This window comes from Centrocercus urophasianus, unplaced genomic scaffold (assembly GCF_019232065.1).
Source record: "Centrocercus urophasianus isolate 14NV4802_14NV808 unplaced genomic scaffold, USGS_Curo_1.0 seq_12, whole genome shotgun sequence".
In the NCBI taxonomy this organism is placed as follows: Eukaryota; Metazoa; Chordata; class Aves; order Galliformes; family Phasianidae; genus Centrocercus; species Centrocercus urophasianus.
In genome coordinates, this window is record NW_024884364.1 from 43,698,901 (window position 1) to 43,720,094 (window position 21,194).

At 46.7% G+C, this 21,194-nt stretch overlaps 1 protein-coding gene and 1 non-coding gene across 2 annotated transcripts; both read left to right on the forward strand.

Moving 5' to 3' along the window:
- The first annotated feature begins 3,002 nt into the window (after positions 1-3,002).
- TRNAV-UAC lies at positions 3,003-3,075 on the forward strand. The gene has a single exon. It is a non-coding gene; the product is annotated as a tRNA-Val (tRNA).
- A 6,317-nt stretch (positions 3,076-9,392) lies between these two features.
- Positions 9,393-20,933, forward strand: RS1 (retinoschisin 1). Its single transcript, XM_042810736.1, has 6 exons — positions 9,393-9,444; positions 16,402-16,427; positions 17,210-17,315; positions 19,974-20,115; positions 20,346-20,541; positions 20,781-20,933. The coding sequence occupies exons 1-6, from the start codon at positions 9,393-9,395 to the stop codon at positions 20,931-20,933; spliced, it is 675 nt and encodes a 224-aa protein (XP_042666670.1).
- The last annotated feature ends 261 nt before the right edge of the window (positions 20,934-21,194 follow it).

Below are 21,194 nucleotides of genomic sequence, written 5' to 3' on the forward strand. Positions count from 1 at the left end.
ACCGCAGAGCCTGCACATCCTACCCACCTCCTTGCCTTGCTGTCTGTGGGCACTCAGCCACCTCACAGGTGCCAGGAAGGGCAGCGCCATCAAGCCCAAGGCCATTTCTTATTGCTCAGTGTTGACACAACAAGCCCCATACACTGCAATTTTGAGCACATATACTACCAAACAACTCATAAATATTAGGTACCAGAATAAGTTTGGTACTGTAATATTGCCACTATACTCTCAGGTACAGCCCTCAGCATCCATCACACCACTAACCACTCATACCCCCACTCTGTCCTTCTGCCCTCTTCTGAAAGCCAGAGAGGAGCTGCTCTCATGGTCTCCCTGTGCAGTGATGGAGCAGAGCACAGCAGCCATTTTGTGGGGTCAGTGTAAGGGCTGTGGGCCCAAAGAAGGCCACAGGTTACAATGCATGGGCTAAGGTCAGGGTTAGGATGCATATGGTGACAGGAAGCACTGTGTGGATGGGGATCACAGTACTCCTTTTGCAGCCTCTCCTCATGATGGCATTCACTAAGGCCATGTCCTGGAAATAGATGGGACAGAACAGAGACCATCAGATGAAGATCTTGATGCCCTTGCTCCAAAGCTTTAGTAATACTACAGCATGGTATTTTCAATAAATTTTTGCCATCAGTTTGGTGTCAGTTCTAAAGAACACTGTGAAGGTACTTGGACACAGTGATCAGATCATCTTCTGGGACAGACAGAGGAGTTCCCTCACTGTGATAGAATGGGCACGTTTTTTAACATGTAAAAGATACCTGAAGTGCAAAGCCAGCAAGCAGAAAGCACTGTGTGAATGCGAAAAATGCGAATATGCTTTTTTCGATTGAATGAGCTAGTTCTTTGAGTTTCTGGAGTCCCGGACACAAGCTTCCATATTCAAAGCCACTCCTTTTCCGTGGAATGAGACAGCAAATAAAATCCACACAAGGCGCCCTAATTCTGCACAGCCCAGGAGAGTTTTGATGTTTGCTTTTCTGGCAGGATGCACTTTCCCTTATCCGAGTTACAGTAGCTAATCATTTATGTATGATCACACTGTCCTGCCAAAAAGCATACAAGTAAAAATACATCATAACCTCTTTCCCCTGCACTCTGGGGATACATGTCATTTATAAAATATTTACTGCATCTGATAAATTCATCCATATTGGCTTTTAGCAAGATTTCTGCATAATGAGAGGCCATAAGGCTTGTTCCAATAGCCAACAAATCCATCACAGAATCACAGAATCACAGAATCACCCGGGTTGGAAGGGACCTCAAGGATCATGTAGTTCCAACCCCCCTGCCTAGCAGGGCCACCAAACACACACATTCAGAAATCTTTCATCCAAGATCAGTGGGAACAGAACCAAATCCTTAGTTGTTATCTTCCATAGGACAATGTCTCCCCAGCATGTTTTCTCTTGTTATTCATGGAAGCTGCTCATCCCTTCTCAGTGCTCTGAAGTGACCCGACAAAATGACAGTCAGATGTGTTGGAATGAGCCACCTCTCCAGATACATATAGGGATCATAGTAACATGTAGCTTTCCAAATAGCCTTTCCCATTTAAGTCCAAGGACATCAGCTGGACCTAATTAAGCCATCCTAGTTTCCACATGAGGCAAAGGGAACATACCAGTCCCACCACCAAGTCACACACATGCTGAGCTTTTTTGCTCAGCAGCTACATATCACATACTAAGGAGGTGAAAAGCATTTTAGCAAGCATCAACAGGCAGTAGGCAACAAAATTCTCTAATACGTTTTTGAGCAGCTGAGCAGAATTAAAAAAAAAAAAAGTTATGCTGCCAGTGCAAAAATCAGGAGACTCCTTTACAGGCAGCCCTTGAAGTAACAGCATGTGTTATGTTCCCCAAACGCTTTGGAAACACCAACCTCCTGAGCCAGCCTTCATGCAGGCATTCCACATGCATAATTCAAAATCTGCTTCAGGCTCATGTCTCGGAAGCACCCACTACAAAGTGATGCAACCAACATTTTTCAAAAAGGCTGAAGATGATCACAGTGGGAGTGAATGTGCTCCTTCTGCACCGTGGTTCCCCTCCTCTTACCCTATCAAGCTTAGGAAAGTATTTTTATGTGATCCAGCCATGTATTTTAAAGCACTGGCCAGGGGACAAGTCCCCAGCTGAGCGATCTGTCAGTAACAGAAGGAATAAAAAGAAGAGATAAAGGAGAAAAAAACACACAGTCACGTTATCTGGCTTTTTCCTATCAAAATCAGTGTGATGACTGAAGCCTGTTGGTAAATGAGCCTTGCAAGGTTAGCGTGGGTAAATGGGAAAAGACATTTCCCTCAGTGGACATTTCTGGGACACAAAGACAACAGACAAAAGACATCAAACTTAGCATCCCTGGCAAAAAGAACACAAAACCAGAAACATGAGCCAAGAAAGGGCGAGAAACTACACAGGAACACCATGGAATCACCAGGGCACTCCCTGTAAAAATGAGAACAATGTAAAAAATTAAAGAAAAAGCCACCAAAAATCCACAAAGAGATCTGCAGAAAAAATCAGCGGAATGCTCTGGAAAGCAGTGCCTAATGGCATAATTTGCAGTCTCAGCCTATACTTGGAGCCTATGGAGACGACAGCCAACTACAACACTCAGATTTCGCCACCTCTTTGTGAACCAACGCAGGGAAAGAGACGGGCACGAGAACTGCCTAAGGAAAGCAGGGTTTGCGTTTTGTTAGCGTGCTGCAGCACAAGCTGCACCGACTGAAGTAAAACCCACAGTTTTGACAGGAAAAAACTTGACCTGCTCAGGCATACTGCTCCTCCCTCCTTCCTCCCTCCCCCCCCCCCCCACAAACTGCCCCTCCCGGCCAAACCGCCAGGGGAGGGAACCGCCCCTCCGCGCGCTCCTCCAATGGTCTGTTCCCTCCATGTGGGCGGGACCGAAGGCGGGGGGAGCGAAGAGCGCAGCATTTCATCAATAGGTGGAGCGCCACAACGGCCTGTTTCCGTAGCGGTTCCATAGTGTAGTGGTTATCACGTCTGCTTTACACGCAGAAGGTCCTGGGTTCGAGCCCCAGTGGAACCAGCGGGAGTACCTTTTGTTCCTTTCAGGTTAGTTACGTTTAGTTTAGGCCTCCTCTTTTTCTTCCAAAATGGGCAACTTTATTAAAAAGTGCAGGCCCTCCGTGAAGTGGAGGAAGAACGATGTGTGGAGCTGGGAGCAGAAGGGCCCACCAGTCAGGAGAGCCCTGCTAACTGGAATCCCTGTGTTACTTGTATGCTCTCATCTCAGTGCACAAGTGACACAACTTGCTGAGAGGCAGCCCTGAGCCCACCGTAAGCCTTGTGCAACAGCACCTTTTCTAACAGTCCAAACATAATTTAGACAGTGTTACTGCAGGACTTGATTTTTCACCCTAAGAAACACATCAGGACCATAGAATAAGTCCCTTAAGATCATCAAGGACACCCATCACATATCACTGCCAAGTCTGCCACAAACCATGGTGTTTAATGCCTTGTCCTCACACCTCCTGAACAACCTCCAGGAATGAGGACTCCACCAACTCCACTTTTTCTGTGAAGAAATTCTTCCTCATATCCAACTAAGCCTCCTCTGCTGCAACTTGAGGCCATTTCTTTGTGTCCTATCACTTGGTGTCTGAGAAAAGAGAACAAACCCCACCTTGCTTCAACCTCCTTGCGGGCAGCTGTGAAGAGCAATACGGTCTCCCCTGAGCCTCCTTTCTCCAGACTGAACAATCCCAATTCCCTCAGCCACACCCCATAACTTGTTCACCTCAGAGCAATTCCACTGTTGCATACAGCCCATCATCTCGTTCTGCATGTGCAAGCCTTTAGGTGATCATTGGGTATGGATGCTGCCACAGCACCTGTCTGTGCATGGGAGCCCCAGCAGGGCCTGGGGTGAAGAGGTCTCTGCAGGAGGAAGAGGCACACCAGGGCTGAACAGGCCCAACTAAGACTGAGATCTCCACTCTGAGCCCTATTTCTAGGGTAAAATGCCTGTCATAGCAGGGTTGCTTTCAGGTTACAGGTCTAAAGCTGTCCACTACATTTAGAATTTTCCACTGTAGTATACGAAAGCCATCAGGGAAGGTACTTCCCATCGTCCCTCCATGATGACTCCATGGTGCCCAGCGTGCTGATGGCAGCCACAAGTCCCTGAGGTGTGGCAGGGGACTGGGCCTGCTCCTGGTGGGCAGCACCAGGTAACTAGTCATGTGTTTTTTGCACTGAGGTGCTTTTTTTTTTCAGAAGAGGACATAAGCCCACACTCAGACTCCTTGAAATAATATTTTATTCTAAGAACCAGATCTTCAGCATGGGCAGATCATTATCACTCCATCCACCTCAATGGAATCCAGCTCTTGAAGGTCTGACTCATGCTCCAAAAGCACTGGCAGTTTTCCTCTTTCAGCATGTCAGTATCTTACATCTGAGAGATGCCTACAATTCACACGTACACATATAAATGTGCATTTTGTACGTTCCCTAGCTGTGCTAAGACCAATGTGTGCCAGTCACACATTAGCGCTGAGAAATTGCTTGGTGCATGTGCTTAGATCCCAGACATCTAAATTTGTGTGTGTTGCTCTCATTTACCTGTCTGTCACTCTGACTCTGGGAGAAACACAAAATCACCATGTGAAGCTGTGCTTCCCTCACACAGGCACCTTCCATTCCAGCCTGCCCTTCAAGGATGTGTGTCCACACCACTGCTGGGCCAGGCTTGTCCAGCTCCAGGAGGTCTCTGTGTGTGCTTGGTGCCTTCTGGGAGCTCCTGGAGACACTGCTCCGATGTACTCAGAAGCAGATTCATTGCCCATGAGCTCTGACAAAAGAAAGCTACGAGCAGAAAGTGCAAGCCTGTGTAAGAAGTTGGCATGTTGATCTTCAAATGGTACAGTTGTGATTATACCTGTCAACCAAGCAAAGCAAAGAACAGACTGGAGCACTGGCCTCCAGCCATCCACGCTGCTTAATTCTTAGTAAATTTCTGGTGAGAGTGGGGTGTAGGCCAGCTCCATGCAGCTGGGAAGGATGCATGTCATTACCAGTTGTTGGTGAACAACCTCTACTCTGCTTCATTCCCCCTGCTACCATCCCTTATGTCCTTATGCACCCCTGGAAGTGCAAGCAAAAGCATTTTGATGCTGCAGGGTGACCTTTGTGTTATTTCAGACCAAGTGAAAGAAGAAAGTGTAGCAAAATATCAGAGGGCCACAGATGTGCACAGAAATGTTTTAGGGTCAATGGGACACGAGCTGGACCTGAAATAGAATGTGTAGCCTGAAGACATGCTCAGGCTATCCCTGCTTTTGATTTACATAGCAGCATGGTGTAGTCAGATTATCCTACTTTGGTCTTATTGCACCAGGCACACTTTCATTCTATTATCAAAACCAATAGCCAGGCTAAATTTCACACATCTAAAAAAAAAAAAAAAAAAAAAAAAAAAAGAAAAGCAGATGTTGTTCTTTCTGGTGCTGTGTTGTGTACTGACTTTAAAATATTTTCTGTGTTCTATACCTGGAAGTATTTGTCTGACTGCTAGGAAAGAACTACATGATTCATTTAGTAAAGCTATCTGTAGTGGAGGTGTTGCCATTTAAGGTTATTAAAAAGAAGCATTATCGACAGCCTTAGACCCGGAGGGTCTGGAGTGCATGATGTTTATACAGAGGCTTCAGTTTTAAAGCTCTCTGACTCATCTTGTGAACCAGTTTGACTTTCTTTTCAATGATTTTTGTTCTGACTGAGCTTGTCTTGATTTGAATAATTTCCAGTGCCTTTGTTTTCACAAGCTCGTTGCATTTTAACAATTAGCTCAAAAGGTGCACGCTTTGAAAAGGGTACAGCTGCTCAGTCATTCACCGCTGATCAGAGATGGGCTAGAGTCAACAATGTGTAACTAGAGAGTGTACCAAAGGACAGGGAGACTAATTGTGTTACCCATTGATTTTGTTTCTTGGTTTTTCGACACAGTTTTGCACAAAGGCTGCCCTGGTGTTCTGTAGGGAGGGAATTTTATAACTGGGGAGTTGCTAGCTTTGAGGCTATCCCTTTGAATGCTATTTCTGAATATCACTCCTGAGCTATTGCATGAAACCAAGACCAATGGCAGGACAGTCTGCTGACTCCTGCTGCCCCGAGAGGAGTGCTGAAAATGAGCATAAGACCTCTGAACTGAAAATCAGAGCTGCCCCAACCTTTGGAAAATGCCCCCAGAGAGCAGCAGCTCTATCTGCCTAGGATAAGACTCTTAAATTACTGCTGTGCCTCATGGCACTGGGAAGGGGGTGCCGCAGTGTGGGGTGGCAGCAGGGAGTGTGATGCTTCAGGGCCAACCTGTTGAATGAGGCTTGTTTAGGTGAGATTTCATTATAAGAGCATGTGGAGGGAATACAAGAGAGATTGTATCAGCCTTGTGTCAGCCTATCAAAGTAGGACCAAGTCCATCTCTGTGATCACTGGAGGGGGCCATGGTAAGATGTCTACTAGAATCATAGAATCATAGAATCATAGAATCATAGAATTGCTCAGGTTGGAAAAGACCTTAAAGATCATCAAGTCCAACCACACCCTAACCATCCTACCCTAACTAACAACCCTCTGCTAAATCATGTCCCTGAGCACCACATCCAAACGGTTTTTGAACACATCCAGGGATGGTGACTCAACCACCTCCCTGGTTGGGAGCCTATTCCAGTGCTTAACAACCCTTTCTGTAAAGAAGTGTTTCCTGATATCCAACCTAAACTTATCCTGGAGAACTTGAGGCCATTTCCCTCGTCCTGTTACCTGTCACCAGTGAGAAAAGACCAACCCCGCTCTTGCTGTAAGCACCTTTCAGATATTGGAAGAGAGCAATAAGGACTCCCCTCAGCCTCCTTTTCTTCTGACTAAACAGCCCCAATTCCTTCAGTCTCTCCTCATAGGGCATTTCTCCAAGCCCTTCACAAGCCTTGTTGCCCTTCTTTGGTCCTGCTCCAGCACCTCCATCTCCTTTCTGTACTCAGGTGCCCAAAACCAAACACAGTGCTTGAGGTGAGGCCTCACCAGTGCCGAGTACAGGGCCAGGATGACTTCCCTAGTCCTGCTCACCACACCACTCCTGATACAAGCCAGGATGCCATTGGCCTTCTTGGCCACCTGGGCACACTGCTGGCTCATATTCAGCCGGCTGCCCATCAGTACACCAAGGTCCCTTTCCATCAGGCAACTTTCCAGCCACTCCTCCCCAAGCATGGGGTTGCGTAGGGTTGTTGTGACCAAAGTGCAAGACCTGACATTTGGCCCTATTGAAACTCATGCAGTTAACTTGGCCCATCGATCCAGTCTATCCAGGTTCCTCTGTAGTGCCTTTTTCCCCTCAGGCAGATCAGCACTCCCTCCCAGCTTGGTGTCATCTGCGAACTTACTGAGGGTGCACTCAATCCCCTCGTCAAGATCATTAATAAAGATGTTAAATAGAAGCTGCCCCAGGACTGAGCCCTGGGGGCCACAGCTTGCAACCGGCTGCCAACTAGATGTAAGTCCACTGACCACAACACTTTGGGCCCAGTCATCCTGACAGTGTTTCACCCAGCGGAGCGTACGCCCATCCAATCTGTGGGTAGCCATGAGAATGTTGTGGGGGACAGTGTCAAAGGCTTTGCTGAAGTCCAGGTAGACCACTTAACAGCCTTACCTTCATCCACTAAGCCGGTCACCTTGTCAGAGAATGAAATCAGGTTTGTCAAACAGGATCTACCATTCGTAAACCCATGCTGACTAGGCCTGATCCCCTGGTTGACCTTCAACTGGTCCATGATGGCTCCCAAGATTACCCATTCCATAACCTTCCCTGGCACCGAGGTGAGACTGATAGCTAGAGGATTGGCTTTCCTTGAGATGAATGACCTAAAAAAATGGTGTGCTCAAGTCTGGGTGTAGACAACTGCAGGCCTCAGCTCATCTCTGCCATGCACCTATGGATTCATTGATGCTTCCCAGTGTCTTGGGGCTATGATAACCCTCATAGCACGATGCTCAGACTGTCCATGTCACATGTCCTGATGTGGCCAGGATGCATCATACAAACAGAATCATTTGAGTTGGAAGAGTCCATTAAAGGTCACCTGGTCACATTCCCCTGCAATGGACAGGGACACCTACAGCTCAATCAGGGTGCTCACAGCCACGTCCAGTCTGACCTTGAATGTCTCCAGGAAATTACAATACAGAGATGCTGGATCTGGCATCCCATGGTGGGGCATCCACAGTCTTTAGATTTCCAAAGGTAGGCAAGGCAGATCCCACCAAAATATCAGCATCCTTCTTTGTACAGATTTTTCTGAATGGATACAGACCAGGAAACTGAAGGTAGATGGATCTTCATGCACCCACAGCCCACGTGAGTTGTGCTGTGATTTAATCTACTCCCTGCACATGCAATCAGAGATCTTCTGAAACAAAGGAAGCTGCTTCTGAAGCAATAGCTGTCAAAAGCCCCCATTAAAATTCATTGCTAATTGCACATAATTAACAGAGGTTGGAGAAACAGGAGCAATATTCGCTGGAATCACCAGCAATCTGCTGTAGTCTTGAGTCTTTCAGTCACTTTTAAACCTAATTTATAGCTGTCTTTCATGCTGGGTTGACAGCACCATGTAAAGATAGGATATGATAGGTAGAACTGTTAGCAAAGGGAAGTTTATTTTTTTGTTTGTTTGTTTCAAACTTTTATATTTCTGCAAGTAAAAAACAAAAATGCTCTATTTCAGTTTGATCTAGTAATTGCAGTTTTCAGCCCCTTGCAATTAGGTGACTGAAGAGCAGTAAGGCCAGGGAAGATTCCTACACACAGCAATTATTAGGACAGGCATCAGTGATGCAGAGGTAAATAACTGGGGTGGAAGATAATTAATGCATATTACATACAATAGGCAATATGCACTGCATAAAACGGTCTATGATTTGTAAGCATTAGGCACATCCTCTGCCTTTGTATGATGGCTAAATGTGGTTTCTAGTTAGGCGTGTCCTTGTTGGTTCACAGAATCACAGAATCATTAAGACTGGAAGAGACCTCCAAGATTATCTAGAACAACCATCCACCTACTGCCAGTACTGCCCACTAACCCATGTTCCTAAATACCACATCCATAAATGTCTGAATACAGTCATAGTGCCACACAGTGCCACAATGCTTCCTACCTTTTAGCTACGCCACATGGAGCTTGACAGTAGTAACTGTGCAGTTGGCTTGATGCTCCTTGATAAAATCCCGAGAATGGTGGAGCATAATGTGCTTAGGTGAAGCTTAAGCTAATCTCATGCCTTCCCAGAAAGCTGAGCAGCAGGCTAAGGAGCTATTTCTGAAAGGGGAAGGAAAAGATGCGGTTCAAGATGGGGAACGTTCTGCTGTCTCTTCTTTTCTGGTACAAAGGTATGCACTTTGCCTCTAGAGATGTGCTTTCAGATGTCCCCCTTTGTATACATTCTTGTTTCATACAAACTCCTTTGGGCTGTGGGGTACTGAGGGAGCTCTTTATGGAAGCAAAACAATCAGGGAAAAATTGTGCAGGAGATGTGTAATTTACGTATGTGAGGGAGCAGCGTTCTTACAGCTCTATGAATATTCAATAGTACAACTCTGTTTTGCAAAGTAATTGCAGTGAAAAAAGATTGACATGTAATTTGTCAAAATATGAATTTACACAGAAAATTGTAATGCAGCTGAGCCAGTGAGTAAATAATAATGCTGATTTGAAAAATGAGGTACAGTAGAATATGAGAGACCGATTCTTCATTAATCAAAACTCTTGGTTAATCAAAAGCCACTAATTTTCTTTAGCAGCAAGACATTGCTGGTAGAGATCTGCTTTTCTTAAAGGCTCTTTCAGATATTTTGTCCTGGGGAAGAATTTCAAAGGCACTCTAAGAATAAAAATCATAAGTAAAAAAAAAAAAAAAAAAAGGGGAGGAGGGAGTGTGGGAGTGTTTATCAATTCCATTTTAATTAACCTCACTGTGGCAGAAGGAGATTGTTTTCAGGTTGTGTTTGAACTTCTGACTTTTTCACAGCTGACAGAAAGCTCTGAATGTCTCAAGGCTGGGGTTGTTCTTGCTGGGTGCTGTGCAGTATCTACCACCATTAGCGTGTGGCTGCAGTATGGTGTGTCCATTTGGGACAAAAGTATTGGGCAGATCAGCTTTTCCCCCGCAGGTGTTGAATTCTCCAATTTTACTTTTTTTCTATGTTCTTAAGTCTAGGACTTCAAAGTCCTCCTCTGTGTCTGTCAGTTACTTTGCTTCCTCACACATGTCCAACTCACAGCCTGCAACTCCATTTTCAGTTGACATAAATAAATGACTGCATATTTTCAAATGGAGTGTGCAGAGTTACAATCAGACTCAAAAATCTAACCGTGTCTCTTTATTTTTATGAGACCTCTCTTACCAGAGAAAAACATTCCTTGCTTCACAGTCACGCCTTATTCATGTCATCGCTTTTTGGCACTGCCTCCATTTGTGAACAACTGTTTTCAAGGATGAAGCACAGGAGGAGTAACATTTCATCAAAAGCCTCTGAGGAACCCCATGAGAAGTCACCGAGAATGGCAGCCACTGCCATTGAACCAGGCTGATGCATTGGTTTCATAGAGACAGGGCTGTATATCCCACTAGTTTTGTGGTTTTGTTGTGTTCTTTTCTTGCTTTAATTAAAAATATTGTAGATTAAAATAAGTTTTGTTACTCGTATACATTAACTACATTATCTATTTTATGAGGGCTGCTCCAAAAGTAATTCCTTCCATTTTGTGATGTCAGCCCATAACATCGGGGCGGATGGTGGTGGTATGGCAGTAGAGGTTGAACCTTCCCACCAACATCCCATTACATTTTGCTGCTGCGTGACAGATGGCAGCAGAGGGGCACTCTGACATAGGAGTGCAGATGAAGCAGAAGTCTAATTGAATTTCTCCATGCAGAAACAAATGGCACCCATTGACATTTATTAATACTTGCTGAATGTTTGTGGAGAACAACCGGTGGATGTGAGCACAGTGAGGCAGTGGGTGGTGCGTTTCAGTGGTGGTGACAGCCACAGTGGATCATCTCCACTGGAGCAGATTGCTGTGAGTGCAGCACGCAGGCTCTCGTTCACCACTGGTAAAAATGCAGAGCTAATGGCAGTGGCTGTGTTGAAAAAGAGTATTTTGTAGTTGAGATTTTGCTCTACCAGTGTTATTGTGCTCTTTGTATCATTGTAGTTTCCATGGAAATAAATAGGGGGTGTTACTTTAGGAGGAAGCTTTGTGCATGTGGCCCAAGACAATTCCTCTCCAGGCAGTGTGGTACAGGCAAGCCAAAAGGCTGGACGCCCAAGGCCTACTGAATGTCATGGGTAGGAAGGTGTTCCTCAAGTGGCCATGCCTCTGTTTCATCCTGGCATGCTCAGCTGTACTCTGCACTAATTCATAGGTCTTCCTTTTGATCCGCCAGCAAATACCTGTGCACTGCCTTCGTACCTGAGCTCTGTGCTGCCCTTCATTTGGCCCCTGAGCTTCTTGGAAGGCTGTTTTTACCCAAACTGCCCATTTTTCCCGATGGGTGGTATAACTGCAATTAGCCCTTGGAACAAGCTCACACCTTGCTCTGAAGCCGTGGCACAGCTTGCTGTTAATAGACACCCACACACCAGGATATTTTCAGAGAGCCTGCAGTAAAAAAATCACTTGCAGGATCACTTTCCAGGCATCGCTATTTTGGTGTTTATTTATTTATTTCTTCTTTTACTGCTTTTTTTAAAACCTACTTGTGTTTTCCATGGCCCAAGCATCCTCTTCTGCCTGCTCAGTGTGCAGCAGCCCTTTGCCCACGTCCCCTCGGGCCCCCTCCTCTTCCACCACGGGGAAGCACTGGTGGGTCAGCCTTGAGCCGGCTGCTCCGATGACAGCATAAGCTCCTTAGCGATTCTCTCCTGCAGAGCCGCAGCTTAGGGGAGCACCTGCCCCTGGGCTCTGCTGGGATTTTGCTTGCTGGGAACCCCACAGAGCAGCAGCAACAGCAGCAGCAGATTTGCATCTCGATCCTGCACCAGCACACAGATCTGGGGGCTGTCACAAACACACAGCACATCGATGTGACGTCCCAGCTCCACATCGCTCCATCCCTGCTTGTCATGCATCAGATAAGAAGCACGTCTCAACAGTTAGAAGGAGGGGAGTTTTTTCCCCTCTCTATTTTTTGCAGCTTTGGAGAAAAAAAACCCAACACCCAACAACTAAAGGCCCAACCCCGCCTTCAGATCACAGTAAATAACATCTTTAGTGCCACTCTTTGGCACAAGAGGTACATCTAACAAAATCACTAAAATTACTGTGCAGGCAATGTACTGCAGAGCTCCGAGTGGGAAGGAACAAATGTGTCAGTAAGATCAGAAAAGGCCAAAAATTCTCAAGGGAACACTTTAGAAAAAAATATAATTGATGTTCTCAAGAAAAGAAGAGAGGCAAAGGTTGATTTTTCTTCATTTTTCTTTTTTTTTTTTTCCAAGTATTTTCAAAACAAAAAAGATTTGTAGAAGCACTGAGGAGACAACAGGCATAAAAGAGAAATGAATTTGAATTAAATAGGTATAATTGTCATTATTTCAATACGGCTTTCATCAATTCCAGGTAAATACTGGCACATAGTAAGTGGAACACAAATGAAGATGAACAAAAAGAGAAGCCAGATTAAACATCATTGAAATAAAGGTGCAATACAAAAGAAAAGTGCCCCCACCAAGGACTCGTCATGCCCCTTTCCGGGCTTCATTTGTCATCCTAGAAGGAGGCTTCCCACTCTCTGGAAATCAAGATGCTCATTGCACTGCATGGTTACATGTCTTGGCCCCATGTTTCTTACATACCTCCCACCTAACTGCTCCTCTGTGGTGGGGTGCTCATGGCAAACAGGGAGCTGAAACAGCCTTTCAAAAAAATGTGATAAAGCCATTCATTGCCCTCTCCTTTCTCCTTCCTGAGATGGTTCTTCCAGGGCTACAGTCAAATCTCTCCCTGTTTTAAAATGTTTTCTTTCCTCTTGTGCAATGCCACAGTCGTTGCATGGAAGCAGCCACGCTGGGGACATGCAGGCAGTGCTCTGCACTAGGAGAAGCAAAGGGAAAGCAATACTGCTCCTCTCTCTGAGCCCTGTTAAATGCAGAGGCTGCTTGCACAAACAAGAGCTGATGTTTTTTTCCAGCTGAAGATCTAGGCCACCTGAATTGTAAAGTCAATGAACAGTCAATAACATTTTCCATGACCAGGAAACTTACCAGCTTACTCTGGTAAATCAAGTGACTGATGTTTATTCTACACTTCAATTCTCCATTTTGCCTTACAGCATGCCTTCTCATGCTCGCACACACACTGTTAATTCTAGCCACTCTAAACACGATGGCTTGCCATTGTGGCTCAGTGGTCAGAATGTCCAACACGATGTCTCAGAGATGACCTCCTGAAATCCCTCAGCCTTGTCATTGTTCCTTCTGGCTGCACTTCCCTTCCTCCTTTCTTTCTCATGTTCAGGCACATTCTCCATAAGCAGAGATTTTCTGACACCTGCAGTTATCTGCTCCTGTTGCTAAATACCAGCATTCCATTGCATGGTGCCTCGTTGTGCTCCTGCCTGCCCTTTCTGATGCTTCATGTTCATTGTTTCCAGCCTCAGCTCAGCTCAGAGAAAAACTTGACTTCAAAAATCTATGGGATGAAGGAGAGCCAAAGAAACCTTGCCCACCCTTTGCAGTGCCCATTGCCCCCCAGCTGAATGTCCTTGCTGTTGCTTGTCCCCTCCTCCATTCTTCACCCACCAGAACCTCATGTAGTTGCTGTTTTGCCCCACCTGCAGCCCAGGGCTGCTACCTCCTCCCCATTCCACTATCACCATCCCCACATCCAGTGCTGAGAAAAAGCATTCGTGCCCAGCCACGTATTGGAGGTCTCTCACGGCCTGGTGAATTGGGGGACAGGGAAGAGGCAAGACAAAACACCCTGTCCCTCATCCCTCACAAATACACACAAGTAATGCTTTACTTCAGTGAACTGATGGCTTGCTCAATGTCCTGGGGCACTGCAGGAGCTGTAAATAAGACTCTTTCTGTTTTAATGTTGTTTTTTTTTTTTTCAGTCCTGTACTTTTAAAACAGCCTGCAGCAGTGGTGCAGACTCACGACTCTTCCATGAACTGCAGCAATTCGTTCTGTGTGACCTACAATTACCAATTATCTTTGTAACCTTCCTTGAAGGCAAACATGCTCACTATAAAAGCATGCCGGCCATCACATTTTGAAACTATTGGCAGCTAGCTTTCCTCTTCATTTCCTTTGTAGGACAGGGCCCATCACAGCTGTAAACACACCAATATATCAATTACTGCTTTTTCCAGCCAACCGCAGACAAGGGCATTGCTTTCTCTCCTTTCTTTCCCAACATCAGGGGACATCAGAGGGATGCTGTGGGATGCTTGGTCTGTTCATAGCCACCACTGCCCGAAGCCCAGCACCCCAATGGCCAAGCTACTTGCAGGGTGCTGCCTTTTGCAGCCACTTTAACCCACTTTGGCTCAGAATTGCAAAGTTTGTGCCATACTCTGGATTGGTTGAATAGGTCCCAGCATTCACCCTGAAAATGACTCCTTTTGTTGTTTCACTCACAGCTGCTGGGTTTCCAGCTGTAACCATCAATGAGGGGACAGAGTTTGGTCTTGGCTCTCAAATCAGGGACTCTGAAGGGTCTTCTTAAGGGCTCGTTGACTACCAGAAGCAACAGCCCTGCAGCAGCCAGTGCCATTAAACAGAGCATCAAGCAGGCAGGAAATGTGCTTCATTGCTGTTACAGGAATGGTCCCAGCCTCTACCATATCAATCTGATGATGAGGAACATTAACTGCTACAACTTTTCATCAGAGACTGATGTTAGCTTTTTCAGCCAGGGCAGATGCCTTGGGTTAGCATGGAATATCCCAGAAACCAGAAATGCTTGCCTGGGAACCTGAAGTGAGGGAGACCATCTCTGTGTTCGCAAAATGTTTTTATGTATTTCTTTATCGTTTCATTCCTTGCTGCGGTCTTTCTTTTGGATTCTTGATACATTCAGGCTCACTGTCAAAGCTTAGGAGAAGCTGCATTTCAGTAATAAACAGAGCTTTGTGTACAGTTTATATTTCAGCTGATTATAATTGCACTGCATTTGTGAATCTTTTGAGATGAAACTTGCTGTGTAAATGCAAGATGTAAATTGCCAGCATTAGTTGGACCTTCCTAGGCTCAGCAAAGTTAGTGTGTGAATGAATAAATCATAACTAGATTTCAGTGAATAATTCAGAGCCTAATTCATTTGATAGAAAATAAAAAATAAAAAAAAAATCCTCTTTTCCTATTCACAACATCACTGTTTGCAGATTGCTGTTTTCTTGTGGTTTCTGTGTGCAAGATTTTACTTGCTCCATACCTCAGCCCTTAATTGGCCACGTTCGTTGTATCTGTTGGAAAAGTGAGGGCTGACGTTTGGCTTGTATTGATGATTTATCAACAGTCATGGGAACTTTAAAAAGTATTTTATTTTCATAGTTGTCTGGGCACTATTCTACTTGTCTAAGTGCTATTAAAACAGCCTGCTCTGGGCTTTGCAGGGAGTTAGGAGAGCTCTTTCAGTAAGAATAGGGCTTGTAAAATATCATTACTCAGGGACAGGCAGAAGATAAACCAGGTCAGGTGTTACAAAAATAGCAGTGCTTCCTCTTCAGCCACAGTACTTTTTCTTAAAAAAAAAAAAAAAAAAAAGAAGGAAAGGGTGTTTTGCATATAAGATTGATTGGGAAGATCCATTTACATTTTGTTTATCCTCCATGTCTCTCAGAGGAAGATTCTCATGAGAGCCACCTCGAGGGGTGCTGTATCTCTTCTGAAGCCACCAGTGATCTGCAATGGCTGTAGGCTGCAATTTCACCTGTCATCAGCTCTTATTTTTACAAGCAAAAAGGGAAAGGAAAACTGTAGGGCAGGAAGATGGCAAAAATGAATGGAGGCAACGTCAGTTGGAAAGCAGAGACTGAAACTGACATGAGCTTCTCCTCAGGATGTTTCAGGCATCTCTGATTGGAAAAAGCAAACATCAAAGCCATCACAAAGAAAGCCCAGTGGCAGAGTAGCAATGATATGGGCATATCAGCATCCTGCTCCTGCCCACAGCTGATGCCCATGTCCTCTTGCTTTCCCCCTGGCAATCAGGGGAGATGCTACCTTTCTCCCTTTATTTGAATCAGGCTCAGGAGTAAATACCCATTGCATTTCCTGATATTATCATGTCTGAAATCTCTCTCTTCTTCTTCCCTCCATGCCCGCTGCCTGCAGCTGTGCTGGCCCTGTCCCCTGGTGAGGTGAGTCCATACAGCTGGCTGGGATCCTGCAGACAGTAGGAGAAACACAAAATGCCTAACACCTCTGGGAGTGGGTGGAGGAATGTGGTATGGATGGGGACCATTCCTGCCATGAGTTTGTTACCAGTTTCAGAGCGCTGGTCTCCTTAGCAGAAGCAACTTCTAAGTCTTTGTATTTTGAAATTCCCCCTATGCCTTCCTCATGCACCAAAAGAGTGAATCTGCATGTGTATCCATGAAAGTCATCTGAGTGTCACAGGCAGAGCACTTAGGAGCAGCCGTTGGCACCAGGGACTCTCCTCTGCCTCACTCCAACAACAGCCTTCAGTCAGCACTCATCACGTGATATCCTTCTGGGGGGATCCTGGTGTGGCAACTCCTCCTGACACAGGAGCATGAGGACAGAACACACTGTGGCATTTCAGCATTCCCAGCAGGGCTGTAGGACAGCCATGTCTTGTGCAAAAGAAATAGGCTGCGCGGTGCAGCATTCAGCCCTGTGTGCAGGAGGACCAGGCTGCATCCAGCGTGGCTGAGCCAGGAGGTGACCCCTGATACTCGCTGGCGTGGCATGGCCTCAGGGCTGTGGGCTCTGCAGTGACACCATGGTTCAAGAGCAGCCAAGAGGGCTGCAAGATTTAGATGCAGATACCTTTCATTTGTCTGTGGATGTCACTCTATTAGATCGCACTCATGTTTAGGCTTCTGGACTGGCACTTAGCTTTGTGTCACTATCATCGATTACTAAGTTGATTTTTTTTTATTTTTAATTTTCCCTTTAGGATGAGAGATTGGAGCTGTGGCACAGCAAAGCTTGCAAATGCAATTGCCAGGGAGGACCTAATTCGGTGTGGTCCAGTGGAACTAACAGCTTGGAGTGCATGCCAGGTAATGGGTTGCTCTCTTCCAGCAGTGTCTGTGCTATGGTCCTCAGCATCTCCCCTCATTGCACCCTGCACTGCAGTGAGGTGTTGCAGTGGTGCCTGCCCCAAACACTGGGCTGGTGGAGCTGTGCCCATGGGAGGTTCAGAGTGAAAGATAACAGCACCCCTGGCCTGGTGAGGGCGGTTCAGGCTGGCTGATGCCTCTTCTCAGCTCAATAGAAAGCAAACAAAAACATATGCATATGTTGTTGCAAGAGATGACATGGTTAGCAGAGCATGTACAAATGAGAGGGGCAGAAAACAGATGTTCTGTTCCACAGTAGTGTTGGATGTGAAGGACTCCTGCCTGAGGATGACTCAGCAGGTAAGAACAGAGGCTTCTCAGCCATCCACACCTGGCCCTTTGCTTCCCCTGAGCTCTCCAATAAAATCATTTGAATGCATCCAAAGGAGGGCTAAAAGATATTGAAGGCTCTGCAAAGCAAAACGTATGAGGAGCAGCTGAGCCCCTGTGTTTGCTCAGAGCAGAGCAGAGGAGCTGAGGGGAAGCCTGACGGCGGCTGCAGCTCCTCACAGGGAGCGGAGGGGCAGCGCTGAGCTCTGCTCTGTGTGACAGCGACAGGGCCCGAGGGAACGGCGTGGAGCTGCGTCAGGGGAGGGCGGCTGGGGGTCAGGGAAAGGGGCTGCACCACAGGGCGCTGGGCGGGGCATGGCCCTGCGTACCAGAAGGTGACCTGCTAATTTCATTATACTCGTGTGATCTATGGATTAGTGATACTAAAATAAAACTACGCTGCCTTTGAGATAAGCCTGCCGAGTAGTGAACATGTGGGGCCACCTCAGCTGCTCTGCAGAAGCGGTTTCTTATGCAAAAGGAGACACTTAGGCAGGTCAGGGCCCCAGCCACAAGAAGGACATGGAATGGGTCCAGAGGAGCAGCTCTCCTATGGAGAGGGGCTGAGGGAGTGTGGACTGTTCCAGCTGGAGAAGGGAAAGCTGCAGGGAGACCCCATTGCCTTTCAGCTCTTAAAGTAGCCCATAGGAGATCCAGAGAGGGATTCTTCATCAGGGAGTGCAGTGACAGGACAAGGGTGATGGCTTTAAACTGAAAGAGGGGACATTTGGTTTAGGTTTACTGTGGAGAAAATGCTGTTGGTGGTGTGTTGAACCTGCACTAAGAAGGCGGATAGCTATAAATACACCAGATGGTTTTACCCCTGCTACCGCATCCCATTCAGCCCTTCAGAAAAGTGAAAGCTAATCTCTGTTTCCTTCTGATCTTTTCTTTAGTGTCGTATAAATGCATATAAAGTGTGTGCTGTGGGTGCAGGGGTTTCAAGCAGCTGCTATTGGTTGTTGTTATTGGACTTGGTGTTTCCATGCCTGGAGGAAGGCAGGGCAACAGCCGTGTGTTTTTGGGGAGGAAAATACATTAACGTAACACTGCCTGAACAAGATATCTTAATGAGATATTGACGTGTAAGATACTGACTTGGTGGAATTTGCTGGTGAGACATTGACCATCCCACTGGTGTGCTCAGGCATGGCACAAACCAAGGGGCAGCGGCTGGAGGAGGCAGTGGCCACACCGTGCTCTGGGTGCACTCTGGCTCCCTGCACATAGAGCTTATTTGTAATCACAATGCATTATAGTGGTCTATCAGACATATTTAAGGCCCGGAAATGAAAGATATATACCACTTCACTCACTTGTTTATTGCCCATGAAACAAAGCATGCTAAGATGTAAAACTTGGTAGAGTTCCTCTTTGGGGCATGCACGTGCAATGGGAATATCCCTCTCCATAGGCTGCAAAATCACAAAATGCTGTAGGCAAGTATTTGCCCAAGCAGCTCCCACATGAAGCTTGTGAGCATCTTCTTTATCTGCATCTAAATACCTAGCGATAAGCTGCTTGTGTAAAAGATAATCACAACAAAAAATGCTTGGCCCAAGGAGCGTTCAGCTGCTCTGCATGTTGGCAGCCACTGGGAGTCTTGATGAGCCTCTCAGTGTTGCAGAAAGCTGTTGTGCAATCAGGTTTGGTAACCTGGAGATTGGAAGGCAAAACTCAAATATCTCTAAGCCTTCAGGAAGGCCAAGCAATTACACCTCACTCATGCATAAGTACCTGCACATTTTTCCATAAGGGAAGACTATCTGCAAGCACAGTTACAACCCCCAGAGCAGAACACACAGATCTGGTTGGAGAGGCTCAGCAATTCTGCTGTGTAGGCACAGATGTAAATCACGATAGTACATGAGGAGAGATGAGGCAAAAAAAGTGGTGCCAGACATTTCCCAAGGACAGCCTGGAGGAGGGATCCAGGACCATAGATCCATTTGCTTCTGCTTGCAAGAAAGGGGAGATTGGGAGACTACAACATGCGCAAATAAAACCTTTTCCCCCAAAACATCACGAGCAGCAATGACTTAGGAATAACTATAGGTAAAAATAAGAAATTTAGATGCCACGTTCCCTGGATAGCAAATAACTGCAGGGGTTGTGGTCAGGGCTTAAGAGCATCCCCACCATCCTGCACAGAGAGGGTAGGGCACAAGGAAACCACAGAGGTTGTTGACAAAAGATTAGGACAAAGGCAATCAGAAGGCAGAGCAGCTCTTGTCACTAATGGTGCCATGTTTTTATCTTGCCCTGCAGAGTGCCCCTACCACAAACCCCTCGGCTTTGAGTCTGGCGCTGTCACCCCTGACCAGATCAGCTGCTCCAACCCCGAGCAGTACACAGGCTGGTACTCCTCATGGACAGCCAATAAGGCCCGCCTCAACGGCCAAGGTTTTGGGTGAGTCTGAAGACCCTGTGAGTGGGCATGGGGTAGATATGAGGGGTGTGGATTAATGAGCACAGTGCTGATGGTTGGTGGTTGGACTAGATGATCTTAAATGTATTTTCCAACCTTAACAATTCTAGAATTCTATAATTCTGTGGAGGCCAAGCCCCCTGGCAGTGTGGGGCAGCAGGGTGGCCTGGGTGGCAGTTTAGGGTACAGCGGGGCTGACGGTGTCCCCCCAGGTGCGCCTGGCTCTCCAAGTACCAGGACAACGGGCAGTGGCTGCAGATCGACCTGAAAGAGGTGAAGGTGATCTCAGGGATCCTCACACAAGGGCGCTGTGATGCTGATGAGTGGATGACCAAATACAGCGTGCAGTACCGCACCGATGAGAACCTCAACTGGGTTTACTACAAGGACCAGACCGGAAACAACCGGGTGGGTGGACCTTGTGCTTTGTCTTACAGCGGTGGTTGCAGGGGTGCATTTGATGATGTTGAAGTCTTGGGGGAGGCAGCCTAAGGGAGGGGGGCCTGTATGAAAAGCAGGTGGATGGGGCCTGGTGCTTACCCATGGCACACAGGGGTCCAGCCCCATGGCCATCACGCTGCCATGGTGACAGCAAGTGCAACGCTGATCAGCCCCTGAACTGTGTCTGCCTCTGCGTCTCTTGGCAGGTTTTCTATGGCAACTCGGACCGTTCATCCTCAGTGCAGAACCTGCTGCGGCCGCCCATCGTGGCCCGCTACATCCGCCTCATCCCGCTGGGCTGGCACGTGCGCATTGCCATCCGCATGGAGCTCCTCGAGTGCCTGGGCAAATGTGGCTGAGTGCCCATTGGGTAGAGGTGTGCAGGTGTGTGCCTGTATGGCCGTCCCATCTCACTGCTGATGTGTGCTGCGGCCACGATCCTGCTGACCCTACAAACAGAAGGGCTTTCTTGAATAAAACACTGCTTTACATGACACCTGGTGATACGGCTGAACCCTATTCCAACAGCTTACTGTTTTTCAGGGGGCACACGCCAGCAAAGCTGGGGTGGTTTGTTACTATGGCTTCAGTCCCGTGAGATACAGTGTTTCTGATTGTGG

Excerpts from the sequence above, each read along its gene's own strand:
- RS1 (XM_042810736.1), top strand. The coding sequence starts at position 9,393 with ATGCGGTTCAAGATGGGGAACGTTCTGCTGTCTCTTCTTTTCTGGTAC. Across the intron at positions 9,445-16,401 it reads TCTTCTTTTCTGGTACAAAG|CTGTGCTGGCCCTGTCCCCT; the intron begins GTATGCACTTTG and ends CGCTGCCTGCAG. Across the intron at positions 17,316-19,973 it reads CAGCTTGGAGTGCATGCCAG|AGTGCCCCTACCACAAACCC; the intron begins GTAATGGGTTGC and ends CTTGCCCTGCAG.